General features: G+C 36.4%; 1 protein-coding gene across 10 annotated transcripts in view; it reads right to left on the reverse strand.

Annotated features, from left to right (window-relative positions):
• Positions 1–14617, reverse strand: part of LOC6043488 — a 304631-nt gene that overhangs the window by 20844 nt on the left and 269170 nt on the right. For 8 of the 10 annotated variants that reach the window (XM_038265172.1, XM_038265179.1, XM_038265178.1 and 5 more), the window contains 6 exons: positions 9611–9749; positions 9225–9530; positions 9002–9142; positions 8763–8915; positions 2680–2810; positions 2311–2394 (listed from right to left, as the gene is read on the reverse strand). In XM_038265172.1, the coding sequence (XP_038121100.1) occupies positions 2311–2394; positions 2680–2810; positions 8763–8915; positions 9002–9142; positions 9225–9530; positions 9611–9749 (954 nt within the window). The remainder of the gene's footprint in view (positions 1–2310; positions 2395–2679; positions 2811–8762; positions 8916–9001; positions 9143–9224; positions 9531–9610; positions 9750–14617) is intronic. The other 2 variants (XM_038265177.1, XM_038265171.1) reach the window with 1 other exon arrangement.

The raw sequence follows: 14617 nt of genomic DNA on the forward strand, positions 1-14617 counted from the left end.
GTAAATTAAAAAGTATAACGTGACACAAGTGCTGAAATTTAACCTTCCATCACTCAAATAAATGCAGAAATAGTAGTTTATGCAACAAGTTGCAAAAAGAAGATTTTTCAGCACGAGTCGTACATACAACGAGTTCTGAAAAAATCAAGTTTTGCAACGTTGCTTACAACATTTTTTGCTATTCCGAAAAACGCTTCTATAATGGAATTTTATGTCAAACATTCAAATGTTAAATAAATTCACCGTTCAAAACAAAAAAAATTGAAAAATGTTACTTTTCGATACTAGTGTCGAAAAGTTCAACTTTTCAGCTCACATTTCAGTGTTGAAAAGGAGAACTTTCAGCACTGGTATTGAAACGTATTAGTTTTCCATACTGTTATTTTTGGTAGGGAAAAGTAGGCCGTTTCGTTTCTCCAGAAGGACAGGAATAGTTAGTTGACAGTTTTACAGCGGAATTGAAAAATAGTAGTTTATGCAACAAGTTGCAAAAAGAGGATTTTTTCAGCACGAGTCGTACATTTATCCAACGAGGTTCACCGAGTTGGATAAATACGAAGAGTGCTAAAAAATCAAGTTTTGCAACGAGTTCCATACAACATTTTTTGCAATTCCAAAACACACACTGAGTGAAATTTTATGTCAAATTTTCATGTATTTTGTCAATAAATCATTTAAATCAAAAAAATGTTGAAAAGTGTTACTTTTCGAAACAAGTGCTGAAAAGTTCAACTTTTCAGCACCCATTTGAGTGCTGAAAAGTAGAACTTTTCAGCATTTATTCTGAAAAGTGTTGCTATTCGATTCTGCTATTTTTGGTACAGAAAAGTAGGCTATTTCGTCGTTCAAGAATGACAGGAAGTAAGTAGTTTCACGACGGAATTTCAAAAAACATTTTTCAGTACTATTATACGATAAAAAGCTGGTCATTTCATCATTCGAGAATGGTACACCCATAGTTAAAGACCGAGCGGATGGTCTTTTTGAATTGAAACAAGTGGAAAGAACTATTTTGCGAGAGTATAGACACACCGCTTACAACAACAACAAATCGTGTTTATTCGTTCATTGAAACAATTCATCCGATTGAGTGGCTTATATGGACAAATGAGCATCACTCAGACATCGAACCATAGTGGCTGTTACGACAAAAGTGCAGTTCGATAAGTCGAATATTTTGGGTTTGATTCCTGATAGTGACATTTTTTTTAAGGGAGAACTTTTTGGAAAATTAACCTCATGAGGACAATACATTCACCGTACCTCTTTACTACCAACCTTTACTCGTACGCCGATGTGCAGTTCTGCAACATAGTTTAGAGGATTTAGAATTCGCAAAATAGAGACTAAGAGCACAAACTTTGGCCTTAAAATATGATTTAAAAAAAATATGAATTGTGAAATTATGTATGTCTACTAATTGGAAATGTCAACCAAACTTACTATTTTGAAGAAAGTGTAAATTAATTCTATATGCATAAAAAATGTTGTTTAAACATGAACATATATTTTGCTTACGTTTCGTTTCAAACTTCTATTGTATTAAAAAATTAGCCCATCATTTATATATCTTTTCAACTAAAGTTAAATTCAATTTGTTATTACGGAATAATGGACCACCCCATTGTACGCGTTACCCACCCTTGGCAGTTATTTGTTCATCAATCAAAATCTTGCTCAAGATTTCAACCGAAAAGAACTCATCGCGTTTGCTGCAAAATCCCAACGCCGGAAAGGAAAGCTCCATGGGTTGTGAAGTACCGCCGAAACATGTATGTATAAAATTACCATAGATTATCATAACAACAGCGGAAAAAAAGAAGCTCTGGCAACGGGATACAATTTTTCCCTCAACATTTTCACAAGATTTGGGACCCCTCGTCAACAGCATACACGCGGGGGCGAAAGATTGAATGAGGTTGTGATTGCCCTCCTTTTTTCCTAGTTGTTTTTTTTTCTACTTCGACGGACAGCCTCCAGAATATCTTTTCCGAATTTGATTTTTGCCCGGATGTCCAGAGCTTACGAGGGGGCAGCAGTAAAAAAGATTAGGAAAAACTGTTTGAAGAAGTATGGCTTGAGGAGTATATTCTCGGAAAATCCGTTCAAATCCAGCAGGGATTCACATTATATTCGAAACTTTGACTTTTTCGGGTCGGGGTTCAACTGATATGGGTTCAATAACTTGTTTTAGTTGGCATGATTATTTTTTAGGTTGAGTCCCGAGCACTCGTCCGTGGGTGTTTTACATTTGCGAGAAATTTTGCTATGATTTTTGATCGAACGAGGCTCGGGACACATTTGCATTACCCTCGGCTCGAGTTGAACTGCAAGAGTCGGGATTTAAGTCCACGTCGCGGAAGAGATCTAGGGCCGTCCGCCGATTGTGACGGTCTGCACAGGGGGGGTTTTGAAGGGAAAAAGGAAAAAAATCAATTTGAATACTTCGAACAAAACGTTTTTCGTACATTTTTTTCAAAGAAGTTCCTAATTTTGTTGCAACGTTATAGTTGCTGTGCTCTAGCCAAGAACAACAAACTGGAAACATTCTATCCCCCCTCCAAACAGCAACTAATCCGTAACTGACGGCGATTAACAAGTTTGGCCAGAATGGTCCAACCTGCAGCGGCTGTGGCAAATCCCCTTGTTTACCCCCATTCCTCCCCCCCGATTACTTACTCCGCGTTCGTTTCCGGCGTCGGCAGATCGCCGATCGTGGTCAGCGTGAGCGTCGACCAGTACAAACTGCCCAGGTACTTCCGGGTGAGCGTTGCATAATCCCCTGGCCGGTACGGATACACCCAGTCGCCCTGTGGAAGAAGGAGGAGGTTAAAAGTGGCAACCAAGTTAGAGATACTGTGGAGAAAAAAGTGCAAACACACGTATAGTTCAGGTTATAGAGCTATTATAATCCTTGTGTAGTGAATACACATGGCAGCAGTGCAGCACCTGGAGAACATGAATCCGTTCTTTACGGGAGAACACGCTTGGCAACACGTGTTTCACCTGAAGAAGGAGGTGTCATCTGTTAAAACTGGTTAGGGTGTCCTGATATGATTCATACTTTAGCACCATAGTAATTACTAATCTACCGTATTATTTTCGAATGAGGTCAAGACTAGCGATGTCTTCAAAAAGTTTGTTTATGCTTCGCTAAACTTTTTCAGTAATAATACTTCGGGGCCGTTCAGAAACCACGTGAACACTATTTGTTTATAAGACTATTATCATTATTATTATTATTTGCAATTCCGTCGTGTAACTTCACACTTTTCTTGTAATTCTTGAACGATACTAAAAACAACAGCATCGAAAAGTAAAACTTTCCGATACAAGGGCTGAAGCACGTGTAGCAAAACGTAATACATTTCAATATGGTTTTGATTCGACTAAAAATTCCATTCAAAGGGCATTTTTGGGAATTGCAAAAAATGTTGCATGGAACTCGTTGCAAAACATGTTGTACAACTCGGTGAACTTCGTTAGATTATTGTACGACTCGTGTTGAAAAATGTCTGTTCGCAACTTGTTGCATTCAGTACTATTTTATTTTATTTATTTTCCATACAATTTTTGAAGTTATTCATCGGGTTATTCCGAAATTACCGAATTACCGAATTTTTTAAGTTATCCATACGTTTTTTAGATTATATGAAGATTTGACCGCTTCAGTAATTAATTTCCACAAAAAGTAACTGACAAATTAGTATAAATTTCAGTAATCACACAGAATAATAGCAAGCTCATAACAAACAAGCTACGATTTGGATTTTCATTGTTCAGCCGAAATAGTTCTAATTCGTTCATTTGGCGATTCAAGTGACCAGGGCTTGGACAGGAATGATGGTTAAAGACTGAAACGGTATGACATTCAAATGTTCTGTCAGTCAGCATTCATCGTCGAAAACGATATTTGAATGCTGACATAAAGCGCCTTTCATGATCGTCATTCCAAGCGACCGTCAGTGAAAGCACACGAAGTTGGAACGAACGAAACCGAGTTTGGTGCTCAAGCAGTTACTCGACACAAAATCAGAACGTTTTTTTTTTACTCTTTTAACTCTTCATTTTTCTCGACTCTTAGGCTTTCTAGTCGAAAAATTACTTTTATTACACCGACCAATAGCATTTCTGCACAGACTCAACTCATTCGGCCCAGTCTAATTACTTTTGATCTTGAGCGGTCAGTTTTTTGTATTTTTTTCTAGTTCAGTCAATGAAAATAACACTGAGATCTTTTAAAACAAGCCTGAAGCCAAACGTTCATAGTTTGCTCAAAACTGGAGAACTTTTAGCGCACTTTAGAGAGAGAATTGAGAGAAAAATGTTCATTTCCGATCCTTTTGATCTCTATTCTCTTCTATTTATCGCCGATTTCCTTGATTCTCTATAGGGGAAATATACCCATTTCAAGCCTAATAAGCGGTCGTGTTTGAATGATGCTGGATAATCTGGAGTGTTCCTTAAAATTTACTAAAATCAAGTACACCAACGAGTAGAGCAACTTTTTGTGAACATTTCCGTTTATTTTCACTTTTATAAAAAGTTATGCTATTCCTTTATAAGCATTAAAAAAAATCCCAAATGCATTCTAATCAGTCGAGTGCATTGGGCCACGCCCATTTTCCTATTTTCAGCTTAGTTCTATTTTCTTCCAGCGCTCTGTTTAGTGCTGCCAAAATTGATGAAATTTTAAGCGAACACTTACGAAAAGTGGCATTTATAGAGAAAATTTCCTGGCTTCACTGGCTCATGTCCAACAGGCGCTGCTGGTGGCAGTGTTGCGTTCCTCACGCGCTCACGCGCTCGTGAGCACTCACTTTTCGCTCATTCGTGAGGAGGAGCGCTGCGCGAGCTAGCTCACGTTTGCCCGCGCTCACGTTTGCTCCGATTTTTTCAGCTCACGTTTGCTCCACGCTCGCGCTCGCGCTCATATTTCGCTCACGGAGCGCTCATTTTGGACGTGTCGCTAATCATTTAACGTTTTTGAGAAAGTTTTTTTTTCAATTCTAGATGGATTTTTTGCGTCAGGTGCAGTAGGGCTGTGGAAATATGACTTTGTCAACAAATTTTATGTTATATGAATTGGAATAGCTTAATTTCATCAATCATGTTTTAAAATAAAAGGTTGGATTCGCAGGGGTCAAATAATTTTTTAGACATACAGTCGAATGTATAAATATTTTAGAATTCAAAGGCCTTATTGTAGCAGAGAGGGGCGGAGGGGTATAGACGCCTAAATAAAAGGGCCTGTTTACCTTTAAAAAAAACTTACAAAACGATTAATTGATTCAAGAGGATTTATGCTTCGGTAAGCTCGATTCAAGGTTAAATGCTTGTTTGATTAAAATATAACATTAAACTGTTTTTATGTACCTAATCAGTGTTTAAACTACATTTCCAGATTGCGGGTCAGAATGAGCTACCATTAAAAAAAAGTTATTCCGTTTATTAAATCTTTCAGTGATTCAGTGATTAGAATTGGCTAATCATTTTTATAAGGTTAGTCTTTATTTGGCAAACATTTTAGGAAATAGGGTAACATTTTTGAAAAAGTTCTATTTTAAATATATGCCTCAAAATGCCTAAGGGTTGAAATAACCCTTTTGACTCAAATCAAATAAATTGTCAATATGTTTCACCACGAAAAGGTTGGCTCTTCTTCCAACAAATGGATTTTATTCAACACTTTCGCAACCAAACCTCTGAAAATATTCAATTACAAGTTATATATGATTTTTTGAACAAGGATGATTGTAACTGTTTAAAAGATTATTTAAAAATAAATAAAATATACATAAATTGTCAATATTTTTGTACATAACAACAAATAATATGATCTAATATGGATTTGATTTGTGAATAAACAGTGCATCTCTTCACGTCAATGAATGTTTACATTATGAATTTAGTTTTTTGTTCCTTGTTCGAAAAATATCTAGATTTTAAATAGAACGTAAATTTCGGTTCGCTGATCAAATCCATTTAATTGCCTACTTTTGTTTGTTCAACCACTTTCTTGTTTGTTTTTGCTGCCTGTGCTGAGATAGTTCTAGAAACTTCGTTTCAAACAGGCAGATGCTTCAACAGGAAAAAAACAACTACCTACTTTGGCTCACCAGCTCACGTGAGTGCAAAACGCTCCGGTGAGCGTGAGCGAGCACGAGCTACCTGATAAAAACTCACGCTCCAGCTGGAGCGAGCAAGCCTTCCGTGAGCGCTCGCTCATTCGCAACCCTGGCTGGTGGTGTTGGTGGCCACCCTTTGTTCTTTGTTTGCCTTCGCTTCTCGCTCGGCTCGGTCAGCCTTTGATTGGAATGGGTCGTCAAAATTGAAACGTCAAAAGGATTGGTGCGTTTGTTTTTTTTATGGCGTTTGCTAATAATTTTTCATGTTAGTGACTAAATAATGTTCAAAAGAACATGTTGCCGGTAGTTGAAAGTAATTTTATATATTTAGCGCTTTGAACACGTTAGCGCAAGTTAAGCTTTCGTTAAGCAGTTAACCTCTCATCTTGCGTGTGGATGTTTGCGCCAACAAAATGATGAGAAATGGTCTCGCAAATGAGAAATTATGATCAAAAGTGCATTAAATTAGATCTTTTTCGTCAGTAAATGGCATAAATTTGCGTGCTTACTTTAGGCGGTGCGGCTGTTGGTAAGTTCATAGCCTAAATAGTATTTTTGGAGCTTTAATCGAGCATAAAACTCTTCATATGACGAAGATAGGTGCTTGATTACATCCGTGTCTTGTTCGTGTCTTTTTATTCTTAATTTCATTGCAAGGTTTTCAAGCGAGCACTTAAAATGAACTCACATACATGAGCGTTGAACTTAAGTGCATGTAAAAGGAACAGGAATCAGGAAGTAGGATTTTTTATTGAGATTTTTTCAAATACGCACGAAGCAAAATTAGCATCGTTCGGTCAAAACGTACATCGTTTGTGCAACACGAGAGAGAACTGAATTCCTTCATTTTCTTGACATTCACATCCTAATTCTCGTATGTTTGGCAGGTTAAGCACTCACTCCTAACTCTATTCAATTGGCTGATTTTCACTATTTAAATAACTAATTTTGCAAAAAAAAAAAATTATAGAAACTTGCTTGCTCACTTCTTATTGAGCTATTTATCACTCGATTTCAGTTGAAAACGCTTTTAATTAGCTTTAATTGAATGTCAAAGTTCTGACCTGCCAACATTAGAGGCACGCTGGAATTAGATGTTGTTCCCCTACTTCTTACTCCCTGATTCCTGTTTGTGACTTTATAAGTGCATTTGCGTTCATCGCTCATAAATTTGAGTTCATTGTAAGTGCACGATTGAAAATCTACCAATTGAGAATATTGTCGTGTTATCTTTTCGTGCGTCACTTTTTGATGTTCCAAGAAAAACGCGTTTAATTGTTTGACCTTGAATAAATAAAAAAATAGAGCACGCAATGGAAACAATAACAGATACGTTTTGTTTGGCTGATAATTAAGATAACATGGCAAAATTAAAACTTCTTTCATATAAAGAGTGACTACAATGCACGGATTTTTTTTTCGGTTTTTAATGAATATCTCAGGATTGAAATCGAGTTTTGGGAATCTGTGAAGGTTAAAATGTGAGGTATTGTGGGTTGTACAAAATGGCGTTCTCAACTCAATTTAGCCCAAAATGCACGTGCGACAAGATAGCACGACACAAACGATAGGAGTTCATTGCACAGAAATGAGAATTCATTATAAGTTCTCGTTTGAAAACTAACCAAAGAAATCGAGAGTAACACATCAGAATGCCAATGAAGTTGGTTAGTTTCCATGAGATTTGCTTTCTCATTCAAGCAAAAGTCATGTGACTCAAAGCTGGTTTTTAAAGGCCTACCGTCCGATGACAGCCAATATATTTCGCAGGGACAGTGAGAGTTCGAGCTCGATATTTGTTTGCATCACACAGAAAAAAAAATCATGGTAATATTACATCTGGGAAGGGGTACATCTTTTATGTCAAAAAAAAAGGTGTAATTTTACCTCTGGAAATGTGTAATTTTACCACTTTTCTGATGTAATGTCACTTTTTCAGTCTAAATTGAGGTAAAATTACATCATAAAAGAGGTAATATTGAACCTTCCAAAATTACAGCTTCCAAATTTACATTATTTTTTTTCTGTGCAGGACACTCATCAGGAGTCCGTTATTTTTGAGTTAAATATCATATATATTTTAATCTGGGCCTAGAAAGCCTTATATGACGATTAGACTCGCGCTGCATACGCCCTATTTCCCTTACAGGGTGTAATCTAACAAAGAAAAATGTCAAAGTCATGTTGCCGTTGTGAAGGGAGTGCAGAGATTGAAGCACTATCTCAATTCGCTAAAAATGTCAGATGGTCATTATGTCTGATAGTGATTATAACCGAGTTAGGATGGTGCGATAGCTGCGTCTCGGGCGCAAAGAGCAGTATGCTGAAAATATTTTTATCGGGGTTTCGATATTTTTACCTTTTTCAAATAATGCAATAAAATTTACGTTTTTCTTGTAATGCAATAAAATATTCCTCATGAAAATATGAAAGTTTCAACGTTGCGGTTTTTTTTTAAATAAAATTGGAGCACTTTCGATTTAGAACTTGATAGTTCTGTGGAACCGTTGTATTATAGTTTCTTAGTATGACATTTCCTGACAAAAACCCTCAGGACACTCTAGCATCTTCCCTCCACTACTTGGTTGTACAGCAAAATGCACAGATGGCACCAGTGAAGCAATTCGCACGTACCTGAAAGCCTTCCGCCTCGGAGAGCAGAAAGTAAAAGCACCCGAACCAGTGCGCCAGGATGAGCAGGATGTGGATTAGATTTACGACCCGCCACAAATTGGGCCAAACCGTTCTGCTTTCGACGATGTAGTAGTACTTAATGGCACGATAAACCTGTGCGGTGTAGAAACAAGAAAAAAAAAAGTTTGAACATTGCTTGCAACATAATCCGATTGTTGGTTGGAGACAGGTTTCAGGACCTTGAAAAACCTAGGAAACCGCAGCAACGGCTGCGCGCCGAGACGAATTTGTAAGATATCTAAGGGTACTAAGCTCGCTAAGTCGAACAAAAATTCACTCGAATGAAGGTAGTGGCCTGCCAGTTTCTTCGAGTCGTAAACCTGCGAAAGAGAGTTGGAAAAAAGGACCGTCAATACCGGCGTCGCTCGTAACCTCACGCCAAAGCACAAGGAGCAAACAAACCATCAGGCCCTGCTCGAGGTAGCCGGTGCGCAGCTGAACGGCCACGTCCACGATGAAGACAAAGTCCGTGAGGCAGTCGCAGCTGAGCCAGAACCGGCTGGCGTTCTCCTGCAGCTCCGGGAAGCTCTGCCGCACGATCAGCGTCCACAGGTTGTACAGGATGGAGATCGTGACCGTCATCAGCCAGTAGAAGTAAAAGTTCTCGTCCGGGTTGACGACGGTCTTGGGGATTTTCAGCCGGCGCCGGCGCCGCACCGTTTTGTCCGCGTCCGTCGCGCCCTCCGAGCCGGTGTCCTCGACGGTTTCCTGACGGGGAGAGTGGGAAAGATATCGAGAGCGTTCAATAGAAGCCTTTAAAAAGCGTTATTAACTTAAACGTTACTAACCTGCGTCTCCGGGATCTGCCGGGTCGAGAAGCGCTTGAGGAACGAGTCTTCCCGCTTGAGTGGCGGCTTCTTGACCGACATGGCCGACGAGATCTGCACCGTCGTCCGGAGCTTCATCCAGCGCTGGTTCGACTTGGTCCTGTTGGGGGTTTGAAAAAAAAAAGTGGGAGAAAAAATGGACAGAAAAAAATCGGAAACAAAGGTATTTCAAGTTAGTTGCGATTTGATAGATTGGTTGGTGGTGGGAAGTGGTTTGATTTTTGGTTTTAGAGGAGAGACTTCAATTATTCACAACAACTAGATTTTTGGTAACGGAATTGTTAGTATCTGACTGGGATTAATTTGGAGTTAGTTCTTGTTTCGATGCCAATTGGTTTGTTAGTAGACAGGAAGCTTTAAGAATCGAACAGGACATATTTGGATGGAATGCGGCCAAGTACATGTTGTGTTTTGAGAAAGGTAGAAAATAAACAGACACATTTCGACTATATATGATACTTAGTAAACAACACTTCACACACTGCAAATATATATATTTATATTAAGATAGAGTACATGACTGGGAAGAACCATCGAACAAGTTAAAGAGAAAAAATCGCTTTTTTTCGTTCCACACCGGCTCGGCACACCTAGGATTTCAAAAGGGTCAATAACAAAATGGTTGAAATTTATTCTTTTTTGTCAGCTATCACTAACATCATCTGTATACTATTTGAACTTTATCCATTTAAATGATTCATTGCTAGACACCTGTAAAACAATGTTCCATAACAATATTGATGTTTCATTCAATCTAGAGTAAACTTTGATTATGAGTAATCAGTCGGACAGAAAAGGGAGCCTCCTAATCAGAAGGGATCGCATGAATGATTGAAAATTCATCTCACGTTTTCCTAATTGGTCCCAAACTTGGATTTTTCTAGAGGCTGTTTACCTTTCCCCATTTTCCACCGTCATCACGTAAACGTTTAAAACAAACCTCTAATTTTACGTGGAGTTCGGAAGATTCGGCCGGAAATTTGTTTTGAGGTAAACAAAAGTCGCCATTTTTCAATTTCATTTCTCGAACCCTTGTTCCAAGAAAAAAAAAACGGGGTCCACTAGAACAGATATGAAACCTGTTGACAGCCCAAATGTTTGGGACCCTAATTAGAAAAGTTGAGTTTCTGGCAACTTGGGACCGGAAGCCCAAAGGTGCTGTTTAAATCAACTTGTTGTGCTCGGAAGCTTGTTTTGTTTAGGTTGAATTTAGTGATGCTTTTTCACTGCCAGAGAGGATTATATCATTTGTTGGAAGGTTTTGGGAAATTAATTATTTATTTGAATACATTTATAATTTTGAATCGTTTCTAAAAAAAGGTCGAAACAGTAATGCTGACGTTGTACTTCTTCAATTTTGACAGCCTAGCAGCCAATTTACAAATGTATGAAATTTTCCGAATCATTCTTTTGATGTTCCACGTTTTCACCTCCAGCTGGGAAGATGTCCGGAAAACGCCGGCTCCCTTGTCTGTCCGAAAATGATTGCTTTCCACGTTATATTTTTTTCTACGAAGAAATCGACTGAACGGAAACGTGAGTGATAATGTTGGTGAAGAGATATGAGAATGAGTGTGGGTGGGAAAAATTGGAAGAAAACTTGAAGCAGCAAATTGGCTGTCGACATTCGCGCGTCGTTCTTCTCAACTACTTTTTTGCAAGTAACTGCGTGGACGTGGAATTTTCCATTCATCGTTTTCGTTACTTTAAGGTGGTGCTCGTTGTATGGGTTGAAAGTAGAGTGGTTCACGGTTGATTTATGTATACATTGCGAATTAATTGTAATATTCAATGCAATAATTTTTTTTTGTTGAGTTTGTTAATAAAGAGTATACCTGGAGTTTTTTTTTTAAAAAAGGTCCAATAATCAAAATTTCCAATTTTTGCTTTTTGAGTGTTTTTTAAAACACCTTGAGTTAGGGATATTGAAAAACGCTCAAAAAGCTAAAACTGAAAATTTGGTTTATTGGACCTTTAAAAAACTTCAGATATCATGCTTACATCAGTGAATGTGGAGTTTCTGCTAACTCACTCACGCAAATAATTTTATTTTAAGGCTTTGGAAGGCACCATTCCAGATCGGCCATTTGGTGGCCATATTTGTTTTAGAAAAACATTCAAATCTTTATTCAGAATGTTTTAATCAAAAAATGTTTTTTTTGTGTTGTTTGTAGAAGTATTTTACATATGGTGATTATATTTTCTTTTCAATTTACTATTTCTGGACCCTGAATTCAGAACCATCATTGAAGTCATTGCCCCAAGTCTGAAAGACACCTTTTACGACCTTAAAGGGCAGGAAAAAATCCCAAAAGTTTTATTTTATTATTGATGAACGAATTAATAGTTGCGATTTTACATGAGTGCTAATCAGGCGACACTTGAAAAAAAAAAAACTATTTTTTCACAAAATATATACTGAAAGAGTGTCTCAGCAAGCAATCAATAAAGTCAAAAAAAAAAAAATCATTGGTTTCAAAAATATTTTTGGCCGTGGTGCATTTCATTGGAAAAATATAATGAAATTGTAAAAAATTACATTTTTGCTAAGCAACATTTCAAAATGGCGCATAAACATATTGACAGCTGGAATATTTTAAAAAATTTGGATTGGCTTCAGGTAATCTTTTCTTCAAACTCAATGTGTTCTCAGCTACAATTTAACACAGTGGGTTTCGTCAAATAGTTACTTATTGCATGGGAATTTGCGTAATAGTTTCAACTGTCAAAATGCTTATGCGCCCTTTTTAAATGTTGCTCCAGAATGTTTGTAATTTGAAGCGGTGCTCATTATCGAAGAATGTTTAAAAGCATTTTAGGAAGTGTCTAAAATTTTACAATTCAAATTGTTTTTAATTTTGTTTTTTTTTTGCCATGAAAAAAGTTGAATTTTGGAATGTTGACAATTTGGTAGGTATTTACTCTTCTTTGGGGGTGAAAAATGTGAACCGGATAAATATTCACCAGAAACTGAGGAAAATTCATCATTTTCTGATGAAAGATTACACAAAATTTAATTGGAAAATCTGCGAAAAATTTCCAAAACTTATCAATTAAAAAAGAAAAACATTTTATCACAAAAACTGGATTTTGACAAACTTTACCCGTTTTGTATATTTTTCAATTTTTTATGTTTGTGAGGAGAAAAAACACTCACTTGTGAGTTACAGTGTATGGCGGACGATCTGTTTTTAGAAAAGGTATGAATTTGAAAAAATATGTTTTTCAAAAGGTATCGAAAATTCATGCAATAGTAAATTTGGTATCAACTGTCTAGGTCAGGGGTGCCCAAGCTTCTGGCTCTGCGGGCCAGATCTCATTTTTCTGAAGCAGTTGCGTGTCGGTACTAATGTTTAATAATAGTTGAAAAAGTAAACAATTTTTAAACACTCACAAAATATAAAAAGTGTTGAAAAATATACATTGAAAGATTTTATTTAGATATTCTTAAAATTTCTTTAAGCGTGTAAAATAAACTTACTGTTCAAATAAAAATAATATTGAAAATTTTTACGTTTCGATACTAGTGCTGAAGTTCAACTTTTCAGCACTGGTATTAAAAGGTATTAATTTTACATTCTGTTATTTTTGGTAGGGGAAATTAGGCCATTTCGTCGTGCGAGAATGACAGGAAAAGTAATTAGTTAAACACGGAATTGCAAAAAAAAAAATTGGCGCCCTTTTTTAACTCATTTTGTATTTTATTTTATTTTAATAGTAGTTTATGCAACAAGTTGCAAAAAGAGGATTTTTTCAGCACGAGTCGTACATTTATCCAATGAGGTTCACCGAGTTGGATACATACGAAGAATGCTGAAAAAATCAAGTTTTGCAACGAGTTCCATACAACATTTTTTGCAATTCCAAAAAACAAACACTGAGTGAAATTTTATGTCAAATTTTTTTGTATTTTATCAATAAATCGTTTAAATCAAAAAAAAAATTCGAAACAAGTGCTGAAAAGTTCAACTTTTTAGCACCCATTTGAAAGCTGAAAAGTAGAACTTTTCAGCATTTATTTTGAAAAGTGTTGCTATTCAATTCTGTTATTTTTGGTACAGAAAAGTAGGCTTTTTCGTCGTTCAAGAATGACAGGAAAAGTAAGTAGTTTCACGACGGAATTGCAAAAAGATATTTGTAGCGATCTTTGTTTTCAGTATGATTAATTTGCTTTCTATAAGCTTTTTTTAACAATACTTTACCACTTACCACTAAAAAATACATGAAGTTCCTGAAAAAGGAATGACTTCAATTTTTTAATAAACATATACCAAATTGATAATTTTGTTTTCTTGCGCCATTTATCAGTTTATTAATTGATTCTGAAACTATCAATATAGATGTGATAATTATTCAATTCAAACATAGCGAGTGTTTGAATTTGAAACAAAAAAAAACATTTGAAAAAATTCAATAATAATACGTATTGCAAAAGCATAATAAAAAAAAATGATTCTAATAAATTTTTATTTTATTTTTTTATTTAAACAGTCCATTTATTTTTTGAATATTTTATCAACAGCTTTAAGGGCCGGTCATAGAACTATTTTGAAAGCCATCGCTGGCCGGAATGAATGGCTTCACGGGCCGGACGTTAAGCAGGCCTGGTTGAGGTTTTTTGATAAATGCACCGTTGTCGAGTTAGAGTCATTTCTATGCTAGTATTTTCAGAAAGTTGTCTTTTTTAAATAGTCTTCATCCCCGTCCACCTATAAAAATCAATCAAATGCGAAAAGTTGAAAAAAAAAATCTTTTTCAGACGTAGTTGAACCAACTGTTGGTTGCTGAGATATTACCAGGAATAAAGTCACATGTACAAAAAATTTTGTTTATGTTCATTTCTCAATTTCCAATTTGATACGATTTCAATATAAAAGAGAAACTCGTGTGAAATTTTATTAAAAAAAGAAAAATATTTCGATTTAAAGCTCTTAAAATTTATGTAGAGCTTTGAAAAATCTGAAAATC

The sequence above is a fragment of the Culex quinquefasciatus genome, chromosome 3 (genome assembly GCF_015732765.1).
Source record: "Culex quinquefasciatus strain JHB chromosome 3, VPISU_Cqui_1.0_pri_paternal, whole genome shotgun sequence".
Lineage (NCBI taxonomy): Eukaryota > Metazoa > Arthropoda > Insecta > Diptera > Culicidae > Culex > Culex quinquefasciatus.